Source organism: Aptenodytes patagonicus, chromosome Z (assembly GCF_965638725.1).
Source record: "Aptenodytes patagonicus chromosome Z, bAptPat1.pri.cur, whole genome shotgun sequence".
In the NCBI taxonomy this organism is placed as follows: domain Eukaryota; kingdom Metazoa; phylum Chordata; class Aves; order Sphenisciformes; family Spheniscidae; genus Aptenodytes; species Aptenodytes patagonicus.
In genome coordinates this window covers 15382297-15406994 of record NC_134982.1, presented here as the reverse complement: position 1 = coordinate 15406994, position 24698 = coordinate 15382297, and the positions used below count along the sequence as shown (strand labels likewise).

At 42.4% G+C, this 24698-nt stretch overlaps 1 protein-coding gene across 1 annotated transcript in view; it reads right to left on the bottom strand.

Moving 5' to 3' along the window:
* The window catches only part of EGFLAM (EGF like, fibronectin type III and laminin G domains), a 79364-nt gene that overhangs the window by 4759 nt on the left and 49907 nt on the right, over positions 1 to 24698 (bottom strand). Inside the window, exons 11-20 of the mRNA XM_076362830.1 lie at positions 24555 to 24655; positions 23298 to 23442; positions 20618 to 20807; positions 16259 to 16384; positions 15258 to 15501; positions 10780 to 10891; positions 9833 to 9949; positions 6878 to 7058; positions 2276 to 2354; positions 1021 to 1164 (exon numbers count right to left, since the gene is read on the bottom strand). Coding sequence (XP_076218945.1) covers positions 1021 to 1164; positions 2276 to 2354; positions 6878 to 7058; positions 9833 to 9949; positions 10780 to 10891; positions 15258 to 15501; positions 16259 to 16384; positions 20618 to 20807; positions 23298 to 23442; positions 24555 to 24655 — 1439 coding nt within the window. The remainder of the gene's footprint in view (positions 1 to 1020; positions 1165 to 2275; positions 2355 to 6877; positions 7059 to 9832; positions 9950 to 10779; positions 10892 to 15257; positions 15502 to 16258; positions 16385 to 20617; positions 20808 to 23297; positions 23443 to 24554; positions 24656 to 24698) is intronic.

Below are 24698 nucleotides of genomic sequence, written 5' to 3'. Positions count from 1 at the left end.
TTAAAAAATGCACCATTTCTGCAGAGTCAGTGAGGAAGCTAAGAGTTTTTGCAAAGTTAACCACAGAAAACCACGTCAAAAAAAGCTTTAAAGAAATTAATGTAAATAGAAATGTGCAACTTTGTCTATGCGTCCATGGTAGCAAACAACAACCAGGTAAAAGATGGCTTCACATTAGCTTAAATGATTAACGAAATCTTTGTCATTTAATCAACAGCGTCTCACAACAGTCCATAAAAATGATGGCATTTGTAGTTTGCTGTTTCAATATTTGTCTTACACAACCTAAAAGGGTATAATGAGGAAAGATATGGCTTTCAAAAGGCAGGAGTCCCAAAAAGCACCGTGCAAAAAGTTGCACAGATTCTGCCTAAGTGTCTGCAAGGGAGAAAGCGATTCTGGATAGAGAGAACACGAGTTCAGCCATTTCCCAACACTCCCCAGTTTCAGCTTTTTGACAGTAATATTATTTGTTTCTTAAACAAGTGGTTCTGTGGATGTTGGCAGTAGCAATGCCTGGTGCCACCTGGGTTTGTGTCACAGGGTTGGATATTTGGGGGTTTGAGAAGGTGGGAGTCCTGCTCCCATGTGCACTCTCTGGTGAAGAGTGAGCCTGCAGTCAGCATGGGTGCCAGCAGGGCTTCCTTCCTTGACCCCTGCTCTCTCCTCACACCCTACACCTGCTCTGCTTAGCTGAGATGCCACGGGCCTCAAGAGGCATGGGGGGGAGTTACTGACAGTACTCGTATCCTCATAGGGTGACTTTTAGAAAACCAAGCTAAAAATCTGATGTTTTAAGAATTGGGAGGGAGGGAGTGGGAATGATGCAAAGCTGGCAGCACATTACCTCTTCAACTCACATCCTTTTCCAGGCAACAACGGGACCCATCACTGAACAAAACCTTGAGGATGTAATTGTCTCACACTATACTGAAGGACAAGTGCACTGAATGTGTTGTGGAGATTCCTTCCAGCACTGATTGTACTGCATGCAACAAAAATACGGGAGTGATAGTTTACCTGAATTTTAGTGCTCCTTCTTGAAGGCCTAGAGAAATGAAATCACTGTTAGGTCGCATGGGACTGTCTCCCCTCCACATCAAAAGACCTTCCTTCATTGTGGTTTTAAACCTCATGAACACGTTTGTTCTTGATCCTGATACCCTGTTTAATGTAGAAGAAGGAAATAGTAGTAAAATATTGAACTGGGACAGTCTTCTTTCAAACAAACCTAAAAGATGATAGCACTATTTCTTCTCCACTGGTCTTGCTGGTTACTGTCTTGCAACTTGCCTACGTGCTCATGTGTGAGTGACTCCAGTTCACATCCCCATTTCCAGCATTTCAAAGTGGGGGAATTGAACTTGGTCCTCCAGAATCCCGAATGCAATAGCTACTGGGTTACTCCACATAAGTAAGAGAAAATACTTTTTCTCCCCAAGCCTAGCATGAAATCCAGTCCAACAAGCAAATTTTGAGAACATCCAGTAGGTTTGCTGCCCTCAGAAGCCAGTGGAAGAAGCATAAGAAAGGGCAAATCAGAAAGTCCTGACAGGTCAGAGGTACCGAGCTGCAGGTGAGGGCATTTGCGAAGCCTCCCCTAGCCAGTGGCTGAAATACAGGAGATGTTATTTTGTTATAACAACCCAAAATTTTCTGGAATTTGGGCATCTTCTAGGGTACAGAGCAGTCAAAAAGAAGTTTGAAGACCAAAATTCTAGGCTAAAGCAGGAGTTAAAATCCTTAGCCTCTTCATGGGTACTGGCTCTGTATGTCTGTTCTTTGCTCTCAGAAAGTGCACACCAGTCCTTCTCCATGTCAGACGTACCCTGTGCATACTACTTCTTTAAAGGTTGCAAGATGCTCAGATACTATTTTTCAGAAGAAATTTTTTAGGCTGAGGGTGGTGAAAGACTGTCACAGGTTGCCCAGAGAGGTGGTGGATGCCCCATCCCTGGAAACATTCCAGGTCAGGTTGGACGGGGCTCTGAGCAACCTGATTTAGTTGAAGATGTCCCTGGTCATGGCAGGGGGGTTGGACTAGATGACCTTTAGAGGTCCCTTCTGACCCAAACTATTCTATGATTCTGTGATTCTATGATTATAACAAACTGAGCCATAAGCATATGCATAGAAAATGTTTTTTTTTCCTGAAATTTAGAAATATGGCAAATACAGCTTAAAACACTTAAATATACAACATCCTCCCACATGAGGCTCCTAGCATTATAATGGTTAACAAACAGCACATTTATGTTCGCAGGGGACACGTTACCTTTTCAGGATATCTGGATTATCATATGTGAGGTAACTGCGACCAATAAATTGTGGGATTTCAATTGCTTCTGTAATGGCTGAAAAGTAAATAAAAAAACTAAGATGAATGTCAGTTAGCTGACATGGAAATGGAAGAAAAAAAAACAGACAAGACTGTTTTATTGATTTACACCCGCATTGGCAGGTACCTGCCTGTGGCACAGAACTGAGCTGAACTCATGTAGGGGCAGTAGTTGAGGCAGTTTAAACAGCCGACAGTGCCGCTACTTATGGCCTTCATGTCATGGGCCTAATGTATTGCTCCACCATAAATGTTAGCGCAGGAAAATATGAAGTATTGGGAAAACATTGTAAATTTTATTTTTATCCATTTCCACGTTCCTTGATTCTCCATACGGTTCAAGCCACCCTCCTGCCAAAGCTTATGCATTAACCACCCTTTGTTCTTAATCTAAGAAACTCCTCCCAGCTCCTAATGGAGCACCGTGTGCACCCCTGCAAAGCAAGGCTGTGGGACAGCACAGGCAACTTGTGAGCTTCCCATCTTCTCCTTTCATGTATGTGACTTTGCACAGAGTGGCTGCTGCCACACAGGGCTTACCCCTGGGGAGCAGTGCAGGGAGAGGCTAACTCTGGGGAGGACTTCAGGGTGCCCCTAATCACTTTAGGTCTATTGAAAGCAACTGAGACTATGCTAAAGGCTGTATGACAGAGGCTGCAAAGCCTCTTGGTGCATGCATTTGACACGCTGCAGTGCTGCCATGGAGGGTGTTTTGCTCAGAGCTCACTTGTGTCCCACACACAGCACCTCTCATTTCTCTAGGGCCAGCCCCTGGTACAGCTGCGGCGTACAGCTGCTGGGACAGCAGCACTCATTGCAACCAGACCTGGAGCTGGTGTACTGCTGTCCATGGAGAAGACTGGCAAAATAACTCAGATGTGTTGTATAAATCACTGAACATCCCTGATACACAGCCTTCGGTAGGCTGTGAGCACTGGCCTGAACAGATTTTCTTTCGAGTGAACATCCTACAGTTTGCTGCTGATCTCTCATAACTGACTGCTGCATTAATATAAGCCAGTTTTATAAACTCCTTAAAATAGCTGCCTTCATCCTATTTTATTCTTGAGAACCAGTCCCTTCAACCCACAGCTAATCCCATCTATATAAATTTCAAGCTTTTCAGGGCATGGATGCTTGCTTTCTTTGTGCAATGCAGAGGCTGGCTGGGCTTTAAGAGCTCACTGTAACACAGATATGCAACAATTGGTGTAGTCCGGCAGCCAACAACAGCAATATGAAATTTACCTCTAAGTGCCAAGACTGAGAATTTTAGATAGTGACAAACGCCTGTTTTCATCCCTAGTGAAATCAGGAAAGCTGCCTAATGTGTCTAAAGAAACCACCACAGGCGGTCCACAGCCTGCAGCCTGCCAGCATCGTTGGAAGATTGCAAAAGACATGTTACACTCAGCCAGACATTTTTCGCCAGGTCTGACGCTTTCTGCACTGGACAGTCTCTGACCATGGCGGATGGCAGCAGAGCGTGAAAGGAGCTGCCCTTCCCCCGTCACGTCCCGCACCAGCACTAGAGTCCCGCTCCTCTTGCCTTCAGCAGGGGAAGGTGCCCATGCCATACAGCAGCCCTTGCCCTTGCTCTAGCACTCTGATTTCCTCTATGGACCTTGATTGTCATTTATCTCTGCTTGCTCTTCTGTATGCTCTTCAATTGTTGTGCTGAATTTGACTGCAGAAAACCAAGTAAATTTTAGCAATGCCCTTGATGCATGCAGGATCTTTGCAACTGGAAGGGAACAGGGCCAGTAAGGAGATCTAGGACTAAACACCTTCACTCTCTGCTCATCACTATTTGGCAGAGAGGCACCAAAGCTCTCATGACAAGCAGGAATGAGCTCTGAACTGCAGAGCAGCCTGACGTAGCACCTACCCCTACAAAGCACTCAGCCAGCTGCCTGGCCCCACTGCTTTGCGAATACGGGGACCAGCTCTACAGCCACCGCTCTGCGCTCGGCAGGTGCTCTGGATGCAGTTTAAAATATCAACAGGATGAGGTTTAAGGAAGTACTGTATAACCCCAGAAAATATTTTGGCTTATTGACAGAAGCTTGCAAGGCTTAATGGAAATCCAGCATCCAGCTTGCTAGAGCAGACACAGACGCACAATGACAGAGCAGTTTTCACATCATTTGCAGTACTTACTGTTTAGGCAGTAACTTCCACACTCTGCAGTGAGTCAGCACAAAACAAAACAAGAACATTCTCACTTTATTTTTCTGTAGCATAAAAATCTCCCTTTGTCCAGTTTCATGCCCACCTTTCTGCAAATGCTTCCCATTTGCATAAGCAACTATAATCACCTATGAAGGTAGCACTCTTTTATTATTGTTTTGCCCCAAGTACTTACATTTGCCTGCTCAAAACACACAAAGGTGCAGACAGGTAGGACCAGCACCAAACCCCTCTGCTAGTCCTAGTTTTCAAATCCCAGTGGCTCACCATGGTTTACCCAGGGATCAGCTCTAACCAGGGGAAAGCAACAGTGCACTGTTCTACTCCATCTTACAATTAAGTATAAAAATACCTTTAACACTCCCCACAGCTTGAACAGAAGATATATAACCCAGCAATGCCAGCAGAAACTCTATTGAATCCTCGGCCAACGATCCATTATGATATGAATCAATATCTCATATACCTCATACCAGCATCATTTAAGTTGAGTTTTATAAGTGGCATGTATAATTTTGGAGAATGAGGCGCAGTCCCTCACAAGCACTTCGTTTTTTCAGGGCCTGGGGTTACAGCAGCCCACCAGCAAGCAGGATGGAGACTGCACCTTCAGCCTCTCACACACCAGCTGAGTGCACTAACCAAAACCCCGTGCTGAAATAGAAGCGGACACTCACGTGCATCCTGCCTTAGCCATGTCTACACCCTACTGAAGAGACACAGGTAAGGGTTATTTTGAGAAATCTGCCCCGGGTTCATCAAGGCTGTTGTGGACTGAGGTTCAGGAGGGACCTCCACGCTCTCTGCACATCCATCAGCAAAACCTTGGATTTTTGGTGGCAGCTGAGGCTGCACAAGTGCAGGGAGGGTTGAGAGGCACCTGAACAGCAGCCAAGGCAGCAGGAACAGAAGACAAGTGACTCGTGCTTTTGGACACTCTTAAAAATGAATTAAGGTTGGATTCACAGAGGAAGTAACACCCAGGATCCAGTCTAAGCCAAAGGTGCAAGGCGCTTCAGACTGTCTCTGAAAGCCTGGACACCCATTCAGGTTATGACAGGGAGGAGAGTGGCGGCAAGCCAGCTGAGCAGCAGCACTGCTGGTGCCACGAGGCTGGTGCAGCGGTGCGCAGCTCGGCACACTGCTCTCGGGGCTTAGCACAGGTCGAAAGCAGGCGAGCAGTGAGGAGCCGTGGCCCGAGCAATGCACAGGAGCTCACTGAACAGGCAGGCAATCGCACACCCAAGCTGCAAAGCATTCACTTGCCTTGACTCCCCCTGGAGACCTCGGTACTGCTGCAGATACCATCTTGAAGTCAGGAGCTTAGCACCCTGCACATACCTAGAAAGCCAAAATCGCAATTCTCCCTCCTCCCCACAGAGAAGCCAGGACAAATGACGTTGCTCCAGCTATTAGTTAGACCACAACAACGTAAGCAAAGGGGTTTCTTGCATTGTATTTTAATAAAATGTTTTTGTTCTAAGATATTGTCTTTTTTGGAAGAAAAGGCCAATCTATTCATCATGATTTAACCAAAACCACTACTTTTAACTTTGAAGTTTGTGCCTGTGAGAAATGAAGGAGTGGGTGAAGACAATAATGTCAGTCAGCTCTTTTGAACTGAGTTTGCTGTTACATTACAAAACCTTCCCTTAGAAATTTTTCCAAGATCAAGCCTGACAGAAGGGAAACATCTCCATCTAGCGGAATAACCCAAAGCACATTTTTTAAACACTTTTCATGCAATCTGAACACTTTCCTGAATCTAAGGTTTGAACTATTACAGTGGGTCTGAGGAAAGAAGAATAATGTGCATCTGGGCAGGTTTTCCTCCTTGGTGGTCTCCATTGCTGTACTAAGGTAGGGTTTGTGCAGATGGTGAAATTACCATCAGAGTAGTCAGTGTCTAAAAAAGGACTAGACATTTCTGTATATGAGAACAGCGTTTGTTGTGAGCCCTAGGGAGGATAAAATTACAAGGGTTATCAATGCTCATGCTTCAGGATGTAACATAATCACTGGCTGGAGGATGTTGGCAGGAATTCCCCCTTTGTATAGCACTGTAATTAGGGAGGTGTATGAAGTGTTCAGTGTTGGCCACCACAAGCAACCAGATTCCAGGCTGCTATCTATGGATCATAGCTCTGTGCTGGGATAAGAGTTACCATGCTCCTAAATAACAAAACGAATTCTTCCCTGGGTGCATGGGATGTGCACGGATGCAAAGGGAGCTCTGGCCTCCTGGGTTTCTATTTCAAGGGAAGTGTACAACAGCAGTTGTAGATGCTAAATCTCTCTTATTTTTGTGATCAACTCCGGATCTCTGGATTTAAATGCAGCCATCGTTACCTTTTTGGCAGTGTTGCCCATCGAAGCCCAGGGGACAGTCACATTCATAGCTGTCCTTCTTGGGAACGCAGGTGCCTCCATTTGCACATGGTGAGCTCACGCAGGGGTGGGCAGCATTCGCTAGGTTGATTCCAAAAGTGAAATCTTGTTTCACATCAATTGTCCGGTCATTCAAGATAATCTGTGTGTTAAAAAAAAAAAAAAAAGGGAGGAAAACACATGCTAAAACCTCCCAAATTCCCAGTATTGTACTGCTAGTCGGAAGACTTCTCTAAAAGACTTCAGAGAAACGTAACCGTCAAAACTTGGCCAAAAAGCTATTTCTTGTAATGTGTGTTTTCCAGTCGCAGAGGTCCAACTCATTCCGTTGCTCACCCTAACCCACTGGAGATGAATTTCTTTTGTGCTTTGTGACACAGCCTTAGGCAACCCCCATATGGGGTGAAGCTGTGTGGGATTTACCAGTCTTGTGTCTGAACACTGGCACAATGTTTTGTAGCTGAGCCGTGAGCTAGGACAGTAAAATTAGATGAGCACTGCTGAGGAAAAGTGTTTCTGAGATCAGGAAAACCTCCAGGAGATGAGTGTTGACAACAGAAATACTAAGCATAACAACTTGTTTTTCACATTTTCTACTGCTTTCTAGTATCTCATGTTGCCTGAAAGAAGCTGGAGTTAAGATGGATGAAAAACATAATTAATGACTTCACAAAACTGTTCGCATATAAACTGAAGAGAATTGTTAAATGTTGGAATTTTTCCAATGTGTCAGCAACATATGTTCTCCAATATAAACGGACATTTGTATAATCTTGGCAGAGAGATTGCAGCTTCTGATCTCAGCTACATCAAAATAAGAAGTCCATTTTCACAAACAAATAGATTTTAAGGCCAGAAGTGAGAATGGTAATAGTTACTCTGGTTCCTGCATCACTCAGACAATGCACCTTACGGGGTCCTACTGCAAGAAGGGGTTGTATCAAGCATACGTAGTCTGTTTGAAACAGCACTAAACAACTCCAACAGCAGAATAACATCCAGTCCTGTCGTAAAGATGGACCAGTGAAGACTCCACTACCTTTTCAGCTTCTTTCTAACTTCTGGCTACGTTGTTCCAGAGGTTAACATGCCCCCACTCTTAAAAATGTGTCTCTTATTTCTGGGCTTAAACTTATCTTCAGCTTCCAGCCATTGTTTCTCATCATGCCTTTTTCTGCAACATTTCAGAGCCAAGTACTCAAAGAAATCTCACCCTCATGTAGGAACTAGCAGACCACAATAGATTCACTTATTAACCTTGTAACTTATTAACCACCTGAAAGGAGGTTGTAGCGAGGTGGGTGTCGGTCTCTTCTCCCAAGTAACTAGCGATAGGACAAGAGGAAATGGCCTCAAGTTGCGCCAGGGGAGGTTTAGATTGGACATGAGGAAAAATTTCTTTACTGAAAGAGTGGTGAAACATTGGAACAGGCTGCCCAGGGAAGTGGTTGAGTCACCATCTCTGGAGGTATTTAAAAGACGTGTAGATGAGGCACCTAGGGACATGGTTTAGTGGGTGGTGGTGGTGTTGGGTCAACGGTTGGACTCGATGATCTTAGAGGTCTTTTCCAACCTCAATGATTCTATGATTCTTATCTGAGTAAACTAAATAGATTGAGATCTTAGGTCTTTCTATACATGGCATGTTTTCCAGTACTTGGTGATGTTTGTAGCTTTATTTCTATACAATTCTCTAAAATCCTACTATGTGTAAACACAGCAGTCAACTAACAGTCTCCCAGTGCGTAAAAGGCAGGTGATACTCTTCCTTGACATCCCACTCATGCCCCTGAGAAGGCAAATCCACCTTCCTAACTACATCACAGAAGTAAGGGCTCACGCTCAGCATTTCTCAATCCTTTGTCAGTGCCTCTGTACTCTAGGGTACAACCCCTCACCTTGTAAGTGTGACCTATGTTAATTGCTCCTAGGCTTCCTACCTTGCACTCCAAAATGCACTGTATTTAGTCAAGCCCACCTTTCCAATGATGTTCGTGTAACTGACCTGTTCCCATCACTATTACACACTCCCCCAGTTTTCTTGAACTTCATGTTTTCTGCTAGACAGATGACAAAGACAGTGAAAAATGTTGGACCAAGTCATGAAACCATTTATACTGAATTGCAATTACCTTTCTGCCCTTGATCAATTGTTATGAGATGCACTATTAAGAGTTTTTATTTGTTAAGTAAATCTGATGCAATAATTCACTCATTTAAAACTCTGAGGATTCAGGGCCAACCTTTCAGCTTTATCCAAATTATTTTAAGTATGCCTAGAAAGAGCAAATGTTACTTCAGTTTGAACTTTCTTTTGATTACTTATTAGAACTTACTATGAATTTACAGAAGAGAACTGCACCCATGCACAGCTGACCTCACTGAAACATCATCCCTAATGTCTGCCAACAATGAAAAAGATCTCTTCCATTCATGTGCCCCATGTAAAATCGTAAGAGGGGAAGGCAGTGAGGCGTGCAACTGCTGTGTGGTATAAGAATACGCTAGCTGGACTGGGATCCACATTAATTTGCACCTTCTTTTTCACTCATTACTGTATTGGTTACATCAGACATTTAGCTGCCTCAGTGTGCATACATGCTACAGGGCACTCTGAGGACTCTAATCTTGACATAGCTTTGTGCGTCATTCTGAACTCGATCCCATATGCTTCTGCTCATTTATTAGTACAGTATGGAAATGAATAGGGAGACTGGCAGTGGTAATACTTACTGGCTATTAAAGTTAGAATAACTTTTCACTGTGAAATATGTGTTTAAGCACTTTGTGGTGGGCTCCTGAGGTGAAATTTTGGATTATTTTGAATATTGCCAGTATAAGGGCAGATTTCCACCTAAAATGTGCACTGTATGAGATGGAAATAGATGTCTCCAGTGTGTTTCTCTGGGCCCATACCTTCTGGATGCTCCCACTGAAGGGTCTGAGGATCCCAGAGTTCTTCTTCACAGCATCATAACTAGGGACTCCGCCAATAAATATTTCAGAGCTGCACTTAATCTGTGTGAAAGCCCCCTGCAAGAAACATAAGAATAACATTTTATTAGAGTAGCTGGAACCATGCTTGTATCTTCAGATTAGCCTACATTAGATGTTATAGCTTACCTTAATGTCTCTTCTGTTAATTGCATTTCTTTGCACAATTCTCTCAAGAAAGCCACTGTAGGACACTCTACTGACTGTGCTTTATCCTAATCAGAACTAGCTGAAAAATGTCAAGTATTTCAAAATGGGAATACTGAAGGAAGAAAGAAAGGAGACTGACTCATCGTGATTTCTGACTAGCACATCTAGCTCTATTTGCAATGACTTGAGGTACATTGATGTAAACCTAGAACCAGAAGGAGGTTCATAAAGTTAAAATCAGAGCAAAGTCCATGCAACAAAGACTCATTTAACGTTTCCACCATCTACAAAGATAATCCATAGCAAGTCACAGGACTAAATGAAAGAAACATTGAGTTTGCATTAGTTACCAGAAGCAGTTGCTCAAGATAACTGATGGGACTAGTCAGGGTCCTGCAGTGAACTGAAAGATGTTTAACAGCTAAGGACAGGATAACTGTGTAATTCCAGTCCTGCAGAAGCTGGAAAGTCAAAAATGTGAGTCCAGTTACATGGCAAGAGCAGGTAAGGTTGTGATTTCAGATGCCTTGACAAGGATCCCTGTGCTCAGAGGGAAGACTTCATGTGCAAATTTCCTATTTTGGGCTTAAGAACATGTTGCCCTAACGTGTATACTTTTTTGAGCTTATAAGAGCTTTGAGAGCAGCCTGTGTAGTTTACCATGCAATCACTTTATAGTTTAACAGCTGTATTCATGACAAGCCATGCCACATGCTCACCTCTGCCATCCCTTCCACTGGCTTTTGTTTGTCCACTTGTAGGATACCATTCTTCGCTGTGCGAGACACTCGCAACTCATGCCATTGACCCAGACTGACAGGTTCTTCACTCCTGTTTTAAGGGGAAGAAAACTTTCAAGTATTTTATGCTTTTGCCTTTCTGATATTTTCAAATATTGTTGTGATGTTAAAAAGTCAAGTCCTCTGGGATGATTTTCTAAATAAAAAATAAAAATAAATCACTGTGGTTTTTTCCTTATAAGGAAGTGACATAATTTCTGAGCCCCATCAGCAAAGGAAAATAAGACCGTGTTCCTACAGCAAATAACAAGCACTCTACTTTTATTTATAAATGAAACATTTCTATAATAAACACGCATTTCATCTACCTCTGAGCTAATTTTTCTGCTCAGTCATTTATAATACATAAAGACAAATTTTTGTCTCAGCTGTACATCCTCATTTCACAATGACATAAGCCTGGAGACAAAGCTTCCCACTTAATGGTCAGTCTAGTCCCACATTCTTCGTCCTCTTTTAAAACAGAACTACTTTGTGTTGGCTTATCAGCTCCATTTATGCAGCCTGTTACAGTGACATCTACACACACACACACAGCCTGGCTGCTGTACATTAAGGGGAAGTAACTAAAATATGATCCTAATGATATGATGAGATCCTGGCTAGGAACAATAATCCCCAGTTGTGCAAAGTATTCACCAGTCTCAAAGGAAGCATTTTAAAACTGTTCTTACAATCTTTATTAGTTCAGCAGTAATATGAATAGCAGCCTGCATAAAGGGCAAAACCACATTCCCCTTTTCAAGTTCTACAGAACTTTGTACCTTGTTTTCAAATGTCATTTTACTACACTGGTTAAAGCATTTTATGTCTAAATGCTATCTTGCAGCCTTTCCTCCAGGAGCAATGAAAACTTGTGTTTGATTCACTGATCAAATTGGAAAAATCAGAAACCGTGTTATCTAGGACACCTGAAGACATTCAAGCTTTCAAGGAAAAAATACAAAATTGTTTTGGATGAAATAATTTTTTGTATTTTCAGGCTACTTACATTTGAAAATGAAAAAGAGATACATTTCAAAATGAAAGAACTGAAAAAAATTGTGATTTGAAATAGTGAGTCAATAGTGATTCAAATGCTGAAGGTATATAAAAAAGGTATATAATTTTGAAAATGTGAAAATAACAATTTCATTTTTTTCTTTTTTTCTGAACAATCAACATGAGCTTTGAAATCTTTTTGTTGTATCTATTTTGCTCCTCCAAATTTTCTCAAAGCCCATTTTCATCTCTTTGGACAATGCTGGCAATATTACATTGACACTTCGTTCAGAAAACCTCCATAAAAAATAGCATCGAGCAATGCCATTCACTTGTCCTTTTTCTTATGTAGTAGCTTTTAGGGTTTAACTACCTTTGGTAAATCAATACGTAACAGAATTTAATCACCTTGAAGAAGTCAATATATACATATAAAGGAACCAGATAGGTTTGGCTACCTAATAAGTAGCAATACATACATTTTACCTCCTCTGCTGATCAGGCCATCATCATGCTAACCCTCCTGCTCTGCTAGATTTAATTACAATTAGGGATGATTAAGCCTTGCAGAGTCATCACTTCAGACTTACAAGCTATTTCTTGGATTCACAGGCTTTTTGAAACCAGCATGAGTTTGGTAACACTTTCTGCAGGCATTTGAACACTTCTGGCTCTTCATGTGCTGTGGGGTTAAGGATTACTTTTCCCTGCATAAACTGAACCTTAAAAAATACACCAAATAATGAAGTGATCCTGCAAATGCCTGGCCAAGGGAAATCCCAGGGGACAACAAGTTTTCCTCTGAGACATTTTGGTAAATAGCTCAGGTTCTGCATCCATCCATCTGCTCGGCATCCCTGCTCCCTCCCGAGCCCCCTGCGCACACCGTGCTGCTTCCATCCCGGGACACTTCAGGCAAAACCCAAGCTTCACCAACATCAGCTTTCCTACTGCTGCTGCTGATATACATAAATGAGCTTGCCTCACCCTTAATTATACAGACATTATAATTGTGTTCTGATTATATTACAATATTTAACAGCCTGGTCCTATGAGTCAGGATGACCAGAGTTATATCCCTGTTTAGGACAAAGGGTAGGCATAAAGCGGTATGATGAATATCAAGGCAGACTTTTAAGTGGATATTGTCTAAGCAGGCACAAAAAATAGGGAATCTACTTATCCTATTTAATCACCAACAGAGCTGATGACAGGGTGCGAGTTGCACACGTTATCTAGAAAAAGGAGCTGAACAAGGACATCCTGACAACTTTCAATGAAGCCTGCCGATCTCATGGGTCCCCTGCCATTACCCAGCTATCACACCACACTCTTTTTCCCCAGTGCACATGAACCCGGTGCTAGCTGGTGTCCTGCTCGCTCTTCTGCTTTCCAATAGAAAGGGGCCGTTTCCACTCCCAGGCACGCACTTGTGGCTCTTGCCACATTTTACAAGCCTACATCTCGGTTAAACTTTAGTCCAAGGTGTTTTGAAGCGCTACAACATTCTTGGGGGGAAAAAAACGATGTCTACTTTAATGTCTTATGGTTGCCAGTAATGGGAATTAGATGGCTGTAATCAGAAAAAGATTGAAGGCTGTTGTAAGAAGGGTCATTTTGGGTTGGAGCAAAGGTCTCCGACATTAGCTATTTCTGCCACTTTTCAGCAACAGAAAAGAACAGGGCAAGTATGGAGTGATTCTTCCCTTGATTCCTCCCGGCTTCTGGCAACTTGTCATTTAGCAATTTCCTGAGTCAGAGGCTGCATCCGTACAATTGTGTTTGATCTCCCTCAATGGAGCTTTCTTCAAATTTGTCTCATGTTGGGTTTTTTTAACCTATTTATAGTTCTGGCATCTGTAACATGCTGTGACAATTAGTTTCCACAACTTACTTATGTGCTGTCTGGAAAAAAAAAAAAAAAGTCTTTGTTTGCTGGTTTTTTGGTTTGCAGTTTCACCGGGCTCCTTCTAATTCTTCCATATTGAAAAAACACAGAATAATCATTCCTTATTTATCTCCATGTCATTCACAATTTAAAAACCTTTATCATACTTCCACCAAACTCTTTCTTTTCCAGGTTGAAGGGTCCTGCTGTATTTGTAAAAGCTGTTTCTTTCCCTCCCCTGGATATCAACACTACTCTTCTTTTTTAATTTTGCTAATTTCTTCTGAAATGAAGTGACCGGAATGGCAGCAAGTTTTCAAGACAGGGTGCATTGTGGATTTTTGCAGAGGCATTGTTCCTTATTCCATTCCTAATAACTCTCTGCATTGCACTTACATTTCTGTATTTGTCTCTACACAGTTAGCTGTTGCTTTCACAGAAATATCCATGATGACTCCAGGATCTTTCTCTGTCTGACAACACTAACTGTGTTGCCACAGCTGTGCATTGTTAGGGTTGTGCATTATTTTGCATTTGCTCTCTTGAAATTTCATCTCTCACTTTGTTATCTGAATGGGTTTGTTTGCTTGAGTCTTCATTCAGTGGAAAATCAGTACATTTCTCCTAATCGCAGTATAGCCAAAATTCCTGATGTCCATCCACAGGAAACATATGGTATGCAAGACTTGCACATTTTGCATAAGCTTTATATAGATTAGTTCTAAATATTAGGCCAGCCTGGTCAAACTGGCAGCTTCTTGGACCACATCCAAGGTGCTGAGTGCCTCTGTTCAGCCCATTGCCTTTTCAGAAGAGCCCAGGGAACAGCTGCCCAGAGACTGAGCTCTCAGTTACAGAAAGAGAGAGCGAGCAGCCCTTTTTGAGGCATTTTATTGCTCCTATCCTAAACTTTAATTTCAGGATGTGATGAATCAGTCTCAGAAGGTCTGTCTTTGTCTGGGAGCCTGGGTGACTCATTTAAACCACGTATTGATCTTTTAGAATGCTGATTGGATATTAGCCTCAGATCCCTCAGAAAACAGCACTATTGGAAAAGAGGGCACCTGGAGGTGTATCTTCTTGCGACACCTCCAGCCCGGTACTTAATGCCTGGAACTGGAGACCAGGGAGGAGGATGCTCACAAAAGTGCCAATATTGTGCAATCCTGTGGCTAGAAAGTATATGCATAAAATTTTTATAGATCCCCTAATTAGTTATGGTACAATGTCACGGGGGCAAGAAGGGAATTTCTGCAATACTGTACAGAAACAAAAGTAACATCTGCTGTAAGATGGTGGCATGACATGGTAACACTGATAAAAGCTTTGAAACATAAACTTATGTAAGAAGAAAATCCTGTCCCCTTGAATACATTTCTAGTATTTCTGTGCTTCCTTAGAAGAAGCAGGCACTAGAGATGGATGGGCTCGCATACCTCATTATAGGCTATTACTCTTTCCAGCCCACTCTTCTCCTGGATCAGCACCATGGCACTGTTGGAAAGGAAACACAAGCAACGCTGTTTACCTGATAACAGCCGTTCCTGAGCCACAGTCGAACCTGAACTCCACGTAACCAGCCACCATGTTAATGGAGAGAAAGTCCTTGCTGTCTGTGTCGTAGCTGTACAAAAGGACACCAGTCTCTAAATCTGGACGAAATGTCATCTCAAACTCCATGAAGGAAAGGTAATTCTGTGGTTCCAAGGGCCAGGGTGTGCTAGCAAATGACTTTAAGGACTCGTTGAACTGAGGTATGGCCAAGGTGAGTGCTGGAAATCCAGAATACACAAGCAGGTCACTTGATGCTCAAAGGTAAGGGAGTGACTCCTACCAACCCATGTCAGTTCCCTTTGTTAGGTACTTAAAGATAACATTAAGAAAAACAACCTAAAAATTTTGTCTTCCAAATTAAAAATATTTTTTTATCCTAGCCAACACTGCTTCCCTTCTTAATCCCTTCTTTTTCCAGGGATGTATTTGTACTATAAAGCTTTGTGATCCTTTTCTTTAGTGATTCACCATAGTGTTTTTCAAACTAGCAAGCATGCACACAGTGGGTGGTGGCATGAAAAGTTCTGCAGCACAGAAAATAATGCTGTATGTATTTGACTGTTTGTTTGTATCTCTGTGATTTCAGCAGGAAATTGATATTGGGTCCTTTACATTTCAGGATATACAACTGACACTGGTTTTAAGAGAAAAGTGGGATTTTTTTTTAGACTTAATGTGCAGCTGTGGAGTGGTACATTATTTTAACTTCTGAAAAGTAAGTTTGAGATGCCTAAATATAGCTAGTTTAAATAAGCAAAGAGGTTTGAGAATCACTGATTATGTAGGAGCTGGATGTAGCCCCAAAGTGAATGGTGGGGGAGGGTTTCACTATGTAATTTTAGAAAGATGAAGTAACAAGTACTCTCTTCTGTCAGTGTAATAGCATAAGACCTCCTTGGATGTCACTATGTGGAAAACACATTGAGCACTAAATAACACAAACAAAGAAATATAAGCAGCCCAGCATCCTCTCACCTTCTTCACAATGATGACCTTTAAATCCAAGAGGGCAAAGGCAAATGTACGAATCTGCTTTGCTCGCAGTACAGGTACCACTGTTGATGCAGGATGCCTCATCACAGACGCCACTGCTACACTCACCTGAACACAGAGCCAGAACATTGATTTATCAGAGAAGTTTGTCAAAGATTTATTTGGCTGTTGATCATTGCTACTAACCAATACAATTTGCTCTCCTGCCTAGATTCTTTCCCAATTTGTCAAATGGTGTGCAATTTAGACAAGGTAACAATTTTTAGCATTTTTTTTATAGTACCAGACCAGCAATAGACTTAAAAACAGCAAAAAAATTGCCTTTACTAACAAACCATGACAGTTGTAGCTTTCAATCATTCCCTGAATTACTTTTCCTCGTCGTGGTTTAACGTCAGTCAGCAGCTAAGCACCATGCAGCCACTCGCTCACTCCCCTCCCCCCCCCCACCCGGTGGGATGGGGGAAAGAATTGGAAGAGCACAAGTGAGAAAAACTCGTGGGTTGAGATAAAAACAGTTTAATAATTGAAATGATAATAATAATAATAATACGCAAAGCAAGTGATGCACAGTACAATTGCTCACCACCCGCCGACCGATGCCCAGCCAGTCCCCGAGCAGTGGCCCCCCCCCCAGCTTTCCCCAGTTTATGTACTGAGCATGACGTCACATGGTATGGAATGTCCCTTTGGCCAGTTTGGCTGTGCCCCCTCCCAGCTTCTTGTGCACCTCCAGCCTTCTCAGTCGGTAGAGCATGGGAAACTAAAAAGTCCTTGGCTAGTGTAAGCATTACCTAGCAACAACTAAAACATGGGTGCCTTATCAACTTTGTTCTCATCCTAAATCCAAAACACAGCACTGTACCAGCTACTAGGAAGGAAATTAACTCTATCCCTGCCGAAACCAGGACACCTCTGCCTTTGTTCCTATCTTTATTTTCTCATAAAACAGAAATCTCTCTAGATTGTTTACAAGCACTGTGACTTGTTTAATTTCAATTACCTTAAGTGCTTCTTTGTTCACTGTAAATTCATGCCATGGTAAGCATGGAAGGTGTTAATCATCACCAACTAATCTTATTAACTAAAATGAGGTAGTCAGACCTCTTGTCTGAACTAAAAGGGATCCATATCATCAGCATATGGACTTTTTAAGAAGCATTTCTACTATGCTGGCACATCAACTAAAATGACAAGGCGATGATTTCTTCTTGCTGCAATTAAGCTGAAATTGTTGTAGAACAAATAATTTACTCATTTACTTCTTAAAACTGATACCTATAAAGTTAGATTATGCAATGGTCAAATGTACATCTGATGAAGTTCTTGCTGATTTTGTTTACTTTCTCATTTATTTTAGTTTCTGATTAAATAATTCTCCCCTCGTTGATACTGATCTTATACATTAAGAAAGCCCAAATAAGCCATTTGTGGTGTACAAGTGTAAGCAAGTCATTTGGATGGGCAAAGTGTTTATGACAAACTAAGAATTGCACATTTATTTTGAGGCATATTGAAATACCACCTCTGAGATGACACAGATGTCATGAGGCAGCTCTGACAGTAAACACTGGAGAACAGTTTTGTTATCTGAGATGACTGAGAGAAGTCTTGCAAAACTACTGCGAGAAGGGGATATGCCTTTTTTGTTTTGTTTAAATACAGCACTCCGATTGTAAAGACGGTTTCCAGACCAGGGCTCTACAAATCTTCAATAAGGTACTGGCATTAGTACAGCCTCAGCTTTACAGTTTGATTTCCCATCCCATAGCCAGAAAGAAAAGCACAGAGAAGTATGCAGATGTAAATGGCTGATGTGCTGGTTCATCCCGATCATTCTGCTGTCCATGGTGGAAAATAACCTTTTCTCACCAACTCAGGACAGAGGCAGTAATAACTCTCGGGTCATCTCGTACAACTCTCTGCCAGACCAGACTTGTCTTGTATTGCACATCTACAAATCTCCTGCCAGGCCCATTTTTCATTGTAGAGAGGGAAGGTCTGAGTACAGCAGTCATAACACAGGGCTCCAGGGCTAACCCAAGGAGCATAAGCAAAATATACAAGTCACCCGGAAGGGAACAAATTCTCCTTCTACATGGAAGGGGACAATTACCCCTTCAAACAGCTGCCCCACGCCCAGCCATGGGAGCAGGGGTGCTCACAGTGCTCATTGAGCCATCTTTTCCCCTTCTGGCTGCATTGCAATGGCTCACATACTCACTAATTATTGCGACAGTGACAGAAATGAGTAGCACTAGCTCTACTTTACAGATGAGGAGACAGAGCCGAGCCATGTGGGTAAACAAGGATCTAGATGTATCGAGCTTGAGACACAAACAGAAAACTAAGACAATGCTCATCTTTACTGCATCTGCTGCACCGTTAGTCAATGCTGGCAGTATGTTCAAACAGATGAAAGTTAAACAAAGTCTTTGAGAAACAGAAAAGGACAAGGAAGATAACAATAATGGGACAAGTCACAGGTTCAGTGGCTTGAGGGACAGCTTGAACTGGAGCAGTCTTGGTATTTAAGGACAGGCTGCTCTCGCAATGTCTCAGTGACTTATCACAGCCTTCGGGCCGGCACAGTTGACTACACCAAAAAGGCAAATCACAGGTCTGATGGCTGCATCTGCTTCAGTGCAGTGGCACATGAGGAAGGAGGAAGCTGCAACAGGAGTGCAGGGTCCTGCCACGCCTGCTCCAGCTCCACCTGCTGCCTCCCCCCTAAGCCCCTGAGCTCATGGTCTGGTGGGACTCCTACTGCAGCTGACACAGATGGAGCAGGGGCAGGATGGACCCCTCTCTTCCCCATCCTCAATTCTGCGGTCCATGTACCACAGCACCCCTGATTTTTACACTGTGCCAACAGGAAACAAACAAGACTGGCTAGCAAAAACCACCCCTAAACCCTAGTAGAGTTCACTTGCAATTTATTTATTTTACGCTTAACTTATATGGCATATTGTTTGCAAGTCTCTCCTGCTACAGTTTCATAAAAGTGTGTGCAGCCACATAAAGACAGTAAGTCTCTATCACTCGGTTTCGAGTCACACATGGCAGAACCCAGCATTTATTTTCATTGATGTTGATTGTTAATGCAGTAGTATGTGGAGCATTCGTGGATGGGATGAAGCTAGCTGCAACCCAAAAGGCAACAGAGATTAGGGCTCGGAGAACTTCAGCGGGGCTTTCATCTATCTATCTAAATGCCATAGATTCTCATTCTATCATGAAATTACTCTCTGCTTCCAAAGTCTTATTCTTTTCAGCATCTGTTTCTTGGGCCACTCGGTTCCCCCTCTGTATTGCACAGAAGTTTGGTCATGTTATCTAGAGACTACAGAGTGATTGTTAGGAAGTTTCTCATTAATCACTTCCTTCTTGGGATGCCAAATGCACAGCTATAGAAAAGAAGAAAGATGACTTTGTGGCTGAAGCATGGCACAGAGACTGCAGTGATACGGGATCTATTTCCTGCCTTTACCACTCACTTTCTGACTTGGGTTTACTCTTACTCTTAAATGGTTTAGATTGGGAGGTCATTAAAGCAAGGATTTTGTTGCCCTGTCTTTTTTTCAAGTGCTCATTACGTGGATGAAAGAGAGATGAATAAGACAGGACTAGTTAATTAACTTCCCTACTTCTCTATCTTTTAATCTGTGAAGGGGAGATAATGTTATAACACCTCTTCATAAAGCTGTTGAAGGAATTTATTCCATGGTATTTTTAAAACATACTGGAAATGAAAACAATGGATGGTCGACAAGAAAGTCTATTTGCCAGCAGTAATGGTGTTTCATGGGGAAAAGCCCTTTGTAATGGCCACAGCACTGCTGTGGGTCTGAAAGATCCCTGCATTGCTTTGGATAAGTGCAATGATGCCTTTAGGCAAAACACATTTTGTTGTGTCCATAGTGTTTTAAATACAAACACGGCGTGCATACTGTTGATTTCTGATGATATGACTGTGTCAGTCAGGAGCATGAAGAGACATCCTGAGAGATGTTGGCAGAAATACTGGTGCAGATGTAATTATATTGGCAACACTGAGTTTCCTGTTTGCTCATGAGAACTGGTTTTACTATTGTGCTGCATAACTGCGTCCACAAGGGTTTTTGGTATACCACAGTGATGTTTACTTGTACAACGTGATAAAACACTCCTACTACAGACGCAGCAAAAGCAATGTGCAAAGGCACAGAGAAATTCCATGCCAAAAATAGAGACCACACCTTCCATGTCTCAAACCTGGACCATTGCTCAATTTTTTTCAACAGGCAAAAAAAGTAAGCCCTGGTTTATCACTGATTAAAGACCCCATACCATTACACTTACCGACATCAGCACCACTGAGAGCTTTCCCTAACGGCCAGGGTCTCATATCAATTATCTTTCCGTTGACGCTGAGTGCCTGAACGCAGCCCTGAAACCCACGGTTGGTGCCGGCAGCTCTGACCAGCCAGTACACGCTGGGGGCACCGCCAACGTAGAAGGGAGTCCGGAATGTAATTTTACTATATTGGCCCTGAAGGGAAAACAGAGGATGACATGATGTAGAACAGATACAAAACAGGATAACTAATTAAGCCACACTGTGTATAATCAATTTTTTTTCTCCACAAAGAACTGTGTCAGGGGATGTGCAGGTTGCTCATTGGTAATTCCTTTCCATTAGTCATTCATCTACTCAGTCTATCACTTTAAATGTTACTTTTTGCACCCGCATCCATCATGATAACATGGACTATTTAATGCAAAACAAAAAGCTTAAAAATCACTATGTTCTGAGAAGGGATTGTGATCTGTCTTTTGCTGCAATTTCTTCCTTTACCTTTGCCAAAATTGTTTGTCTTCTAAACTCTAAGCCCTGTGGGACACAGACCAATGGGATATTGCCTTTTGGACAGAAGCCAGCAAGTTCTTAGTGTTGAATAATAATAAAATGACAAAAATCAACAGTAAAAACCAAGACAAGGCATAAACTGACAGAACTATAACTTCAGTGGGGTTCTGCTCACTTTGCCAGCACTAAATTTACTCTCCATCTTTTTTTTTTACCTTAACCTGCCTATAGAAACGTACATACACAAGTTTACTACCACTGTTACAGAGCACAGGAAGGAACAAAACAAAACAAAAAAACTAAACAGAACTTTCTGGACCATTGAATCAAACTCCATGCTATTGTGGGCAACGCAGTCACGATTCCTTCCATAAATTGATCAAAATATACGTCTTTTGCCTCCTACTCAAAGGCTGTTTCAAAACCTCACTGCCCTTTGGAAGAAAACATTCAAAATTCCCACATTTATTCAGGGCCAGTTTTTACCAATGTGTCCTTCTGCCAGCGATGACCTTTAGCCTAAAAGGTCTCTGGATTTTTCACCCCTGCCCTGCCTCCCTGGTATTTATAACAATAAATTGTATCTCCACAGCTTGTATTTTGCCAGGTTAAATAAGCCAAGGTTATTGAGTCTACAGGTGTTCACTGCACAGTGCACTGCAGAAACACATCAAACGGATCTCAATTTCAGGAGGGGAAAATAATTCAGGTGGAGCCTGAAGAGCTAAAGAAGCTAAAGAGAGTTCAGATGTCCACAGGGTTTCATGGTGGGCATATGCCAGGGCTGTGGACCTACAACTCTCCAGCCGGTCTCCAACCGCTTGCCATCTTCCATCGCCTTTGATGCTCCTGCCCTCCTTGGTCTGTCAAGCTCCACTTCTATTGTGAGCACTCTCTAAGACTGTTCAAGTCAAAATGAACCAGGTCAGAAAAGACTACTGCTCTGCTGAGACTAATCCAGGTCATTCTAACTAGGAAGGGCTGAGGAGGACTCACTGGAGCAACAATACTACAGGAGCAGCAAGTTCTGGTGGAGAGCAGCACCTGGTGCAATTAACTTTTTTTTCTGGTATAGCTGCAGCTAGAAAAACGTCTGTCCACTGTCAAACTCTTCTTGTAATAGACTCTGTGGACCATAACCCTCCTACTAGCCCTTTGTTGCACCTTCATTTCTTTGACTTCATCTTTCTTGGCTATGGGTGATCATAGCCACGCGTAGCCAGATGCAGTCTTACCAAAAAGTGCTGCACAAGGGCATTAGTCTTTACTGGACATATCTCTCTGGATTCACATTTGCCCTTTGCATGGCCTCATAGCATTGGTAACACATAGCGACACATCATAGACATTGAAATCCTTTCCTCTCATTTACAGCTAATGAGAACTCAACGTGCATCATTTTTTTCCCTTCAGTGCCTGCACATGAAAGTGTAAAGTAGTAAGATGTCTGAAGCCCCTTTTTTCAGGGCTAGGGATGGCATGCTAACAGTGGCTATCAAAGGGAAGAGGAAAGACATCTGAAACAATTTGCAGCTGTCTTTTTTTCAGTCCCTTAATTTCACTTCTGTTTTCTGGCCTGGCAAGATAAGCAAGTCAAGACATCTTCCTACATTATACTTTATCCTGGCGTCCTCATATGAAATTGTTGGTGTTAACATAAGTCAGGACAGAATGTCTGTCTCCATTACTGTGCTTAAATCTATGTCCATGGTATACATGTAATTACACTTCTGTATACAAACTTTGTGGGGCTATATGCATATTATACATAATACATACACATATACACATATGCATCTATTTTTTCTGGCTGGGGAAGCAGAGCAATTCTCTGAAGCTTGAAAAAAGAAAGCAATCAGGGACAGCAGCTGTAAAACCTGGCAAACTTTTAACAGCAGTCTGTATCTGAGACTAGCGAAGTGTAGCAGAAGGAGCAAGCATGGAGGACAACAGGGAAACTGTGATGGGATTCAGCGCTGGGATATTTATCTATGTGATTTCTAGACTACGTATGTGGAAGAGTAATCTGTACACTGATCTTGGTTCACTAAATGCCTGAACACTGATAAATAAAAGTGTACCTTTTAAATCTGATCAGACTTCTGCTGGCAAGAAAAAATGTCATAATCCTGAGAGACCCCAAGGTTGAGCTGCAGGTGCGGGACTACCTACCTGAGATTTTCCTGTCACTGGAGCATTGTTGTCCAACCTGAGCCAGCCATTCATCCCATCTCTGAACAATGTGACGCTGTGCCAGTTCTCCAGCTTGATTTTGTTTTCACTTGTTATGACTGCAACTCCAGTGCCACAGTTGAACCTGGGAGCGTGAGACAGAGAGGGCAAGGTAATAATCTTACATTAACCAAATAACTGAAAGTAATTTTTAGTCTCCAAATATTCCCGTTGCTCCTGGAAACCTCTCTGTTTCACATTGCATATTAGCAGACCACAGGAAAATTAGACAGCAGGTCTACATACGATCTGTTCTAAGTTTCAAATGTCATTATCTGTCTTTCTCCCATGGAGAAGACTTTGCATCCTCTGGCCATACCAAGTGCATTGCAAAGCTTGTCAACATCTGAAACTGTTTCAAGACGGAGGGTATTACAATCTGAGTTCCTGCTATCACAGTAATTTCTCTTGGGAATTTTTCTAGCTCCCTGGTGAAAGGCAGTGCTACATTAATAACTCTGCGATTCTATATGAAATTCAGTACTGATTGACACGGAGACCTCCAGAAGAGTCTCTGCGGAGCTGAATGGGCACAAAATGTGCCGTTTTCTCTGACTGCCGTTCAGTGCGGGTGAACAGAAACACAACTAAGGCACATCACCCACTTTGTAATTCCCCACTTTCAAAGGACTGACCCTCCCAAGTAAGGAGATCCTTGAGATACTCTTTCACATGCTTCCTATCTATGGGACTGCAAGAAACCCCCTCCATCTTCATTTAAAAAACCTGCAACTCCCATCTAAACAAGGGATAATATAAGATGAAGTTCCAGGCCCCTTGCAGGCATTAAATCCTTTATTTTGTTATGTCATCTGCAGTTCCTTTTGCTGTGAAGCAAAAACGTTGACTATGCATAGCTCGATTATGCTATATGCATAAGCTTAGCAAATGCAGTGGCTCACTAGCATTTCTGATAACATAGCAATGAGCCCCGGAGTAATGCCATGAAGAAACCTGATTATTTTGCCTTTACACCAAGGTCTGAGTAAAAAGACATCAACAGGGCACATGTACACACACTAAAGAAGGATGAGAGAAAAAAACATTGAAGAACTGTTAAATGAAGTAATACTGTCCATTTTGTGCACTGCATGGGACAGAAGTCAAAGACACTACAGATATTCATCACATATAGCGAGTCCCAGCAGGCAGCAATGGTCCCTTCTCTTTACATCAGATTTAGGGTGGAGATTTTACCTGAACTGCATGCTGCGTCGGACGATTGCTAGTGACATAAAATCACCACGACCGTGTTCATTTTCTCCACAGTATAGCAGCAAACCATCTCCTGATTCAGCCTGCAATCACAGCATCAACATGAAAAATCAAAGTCTAAGCCTC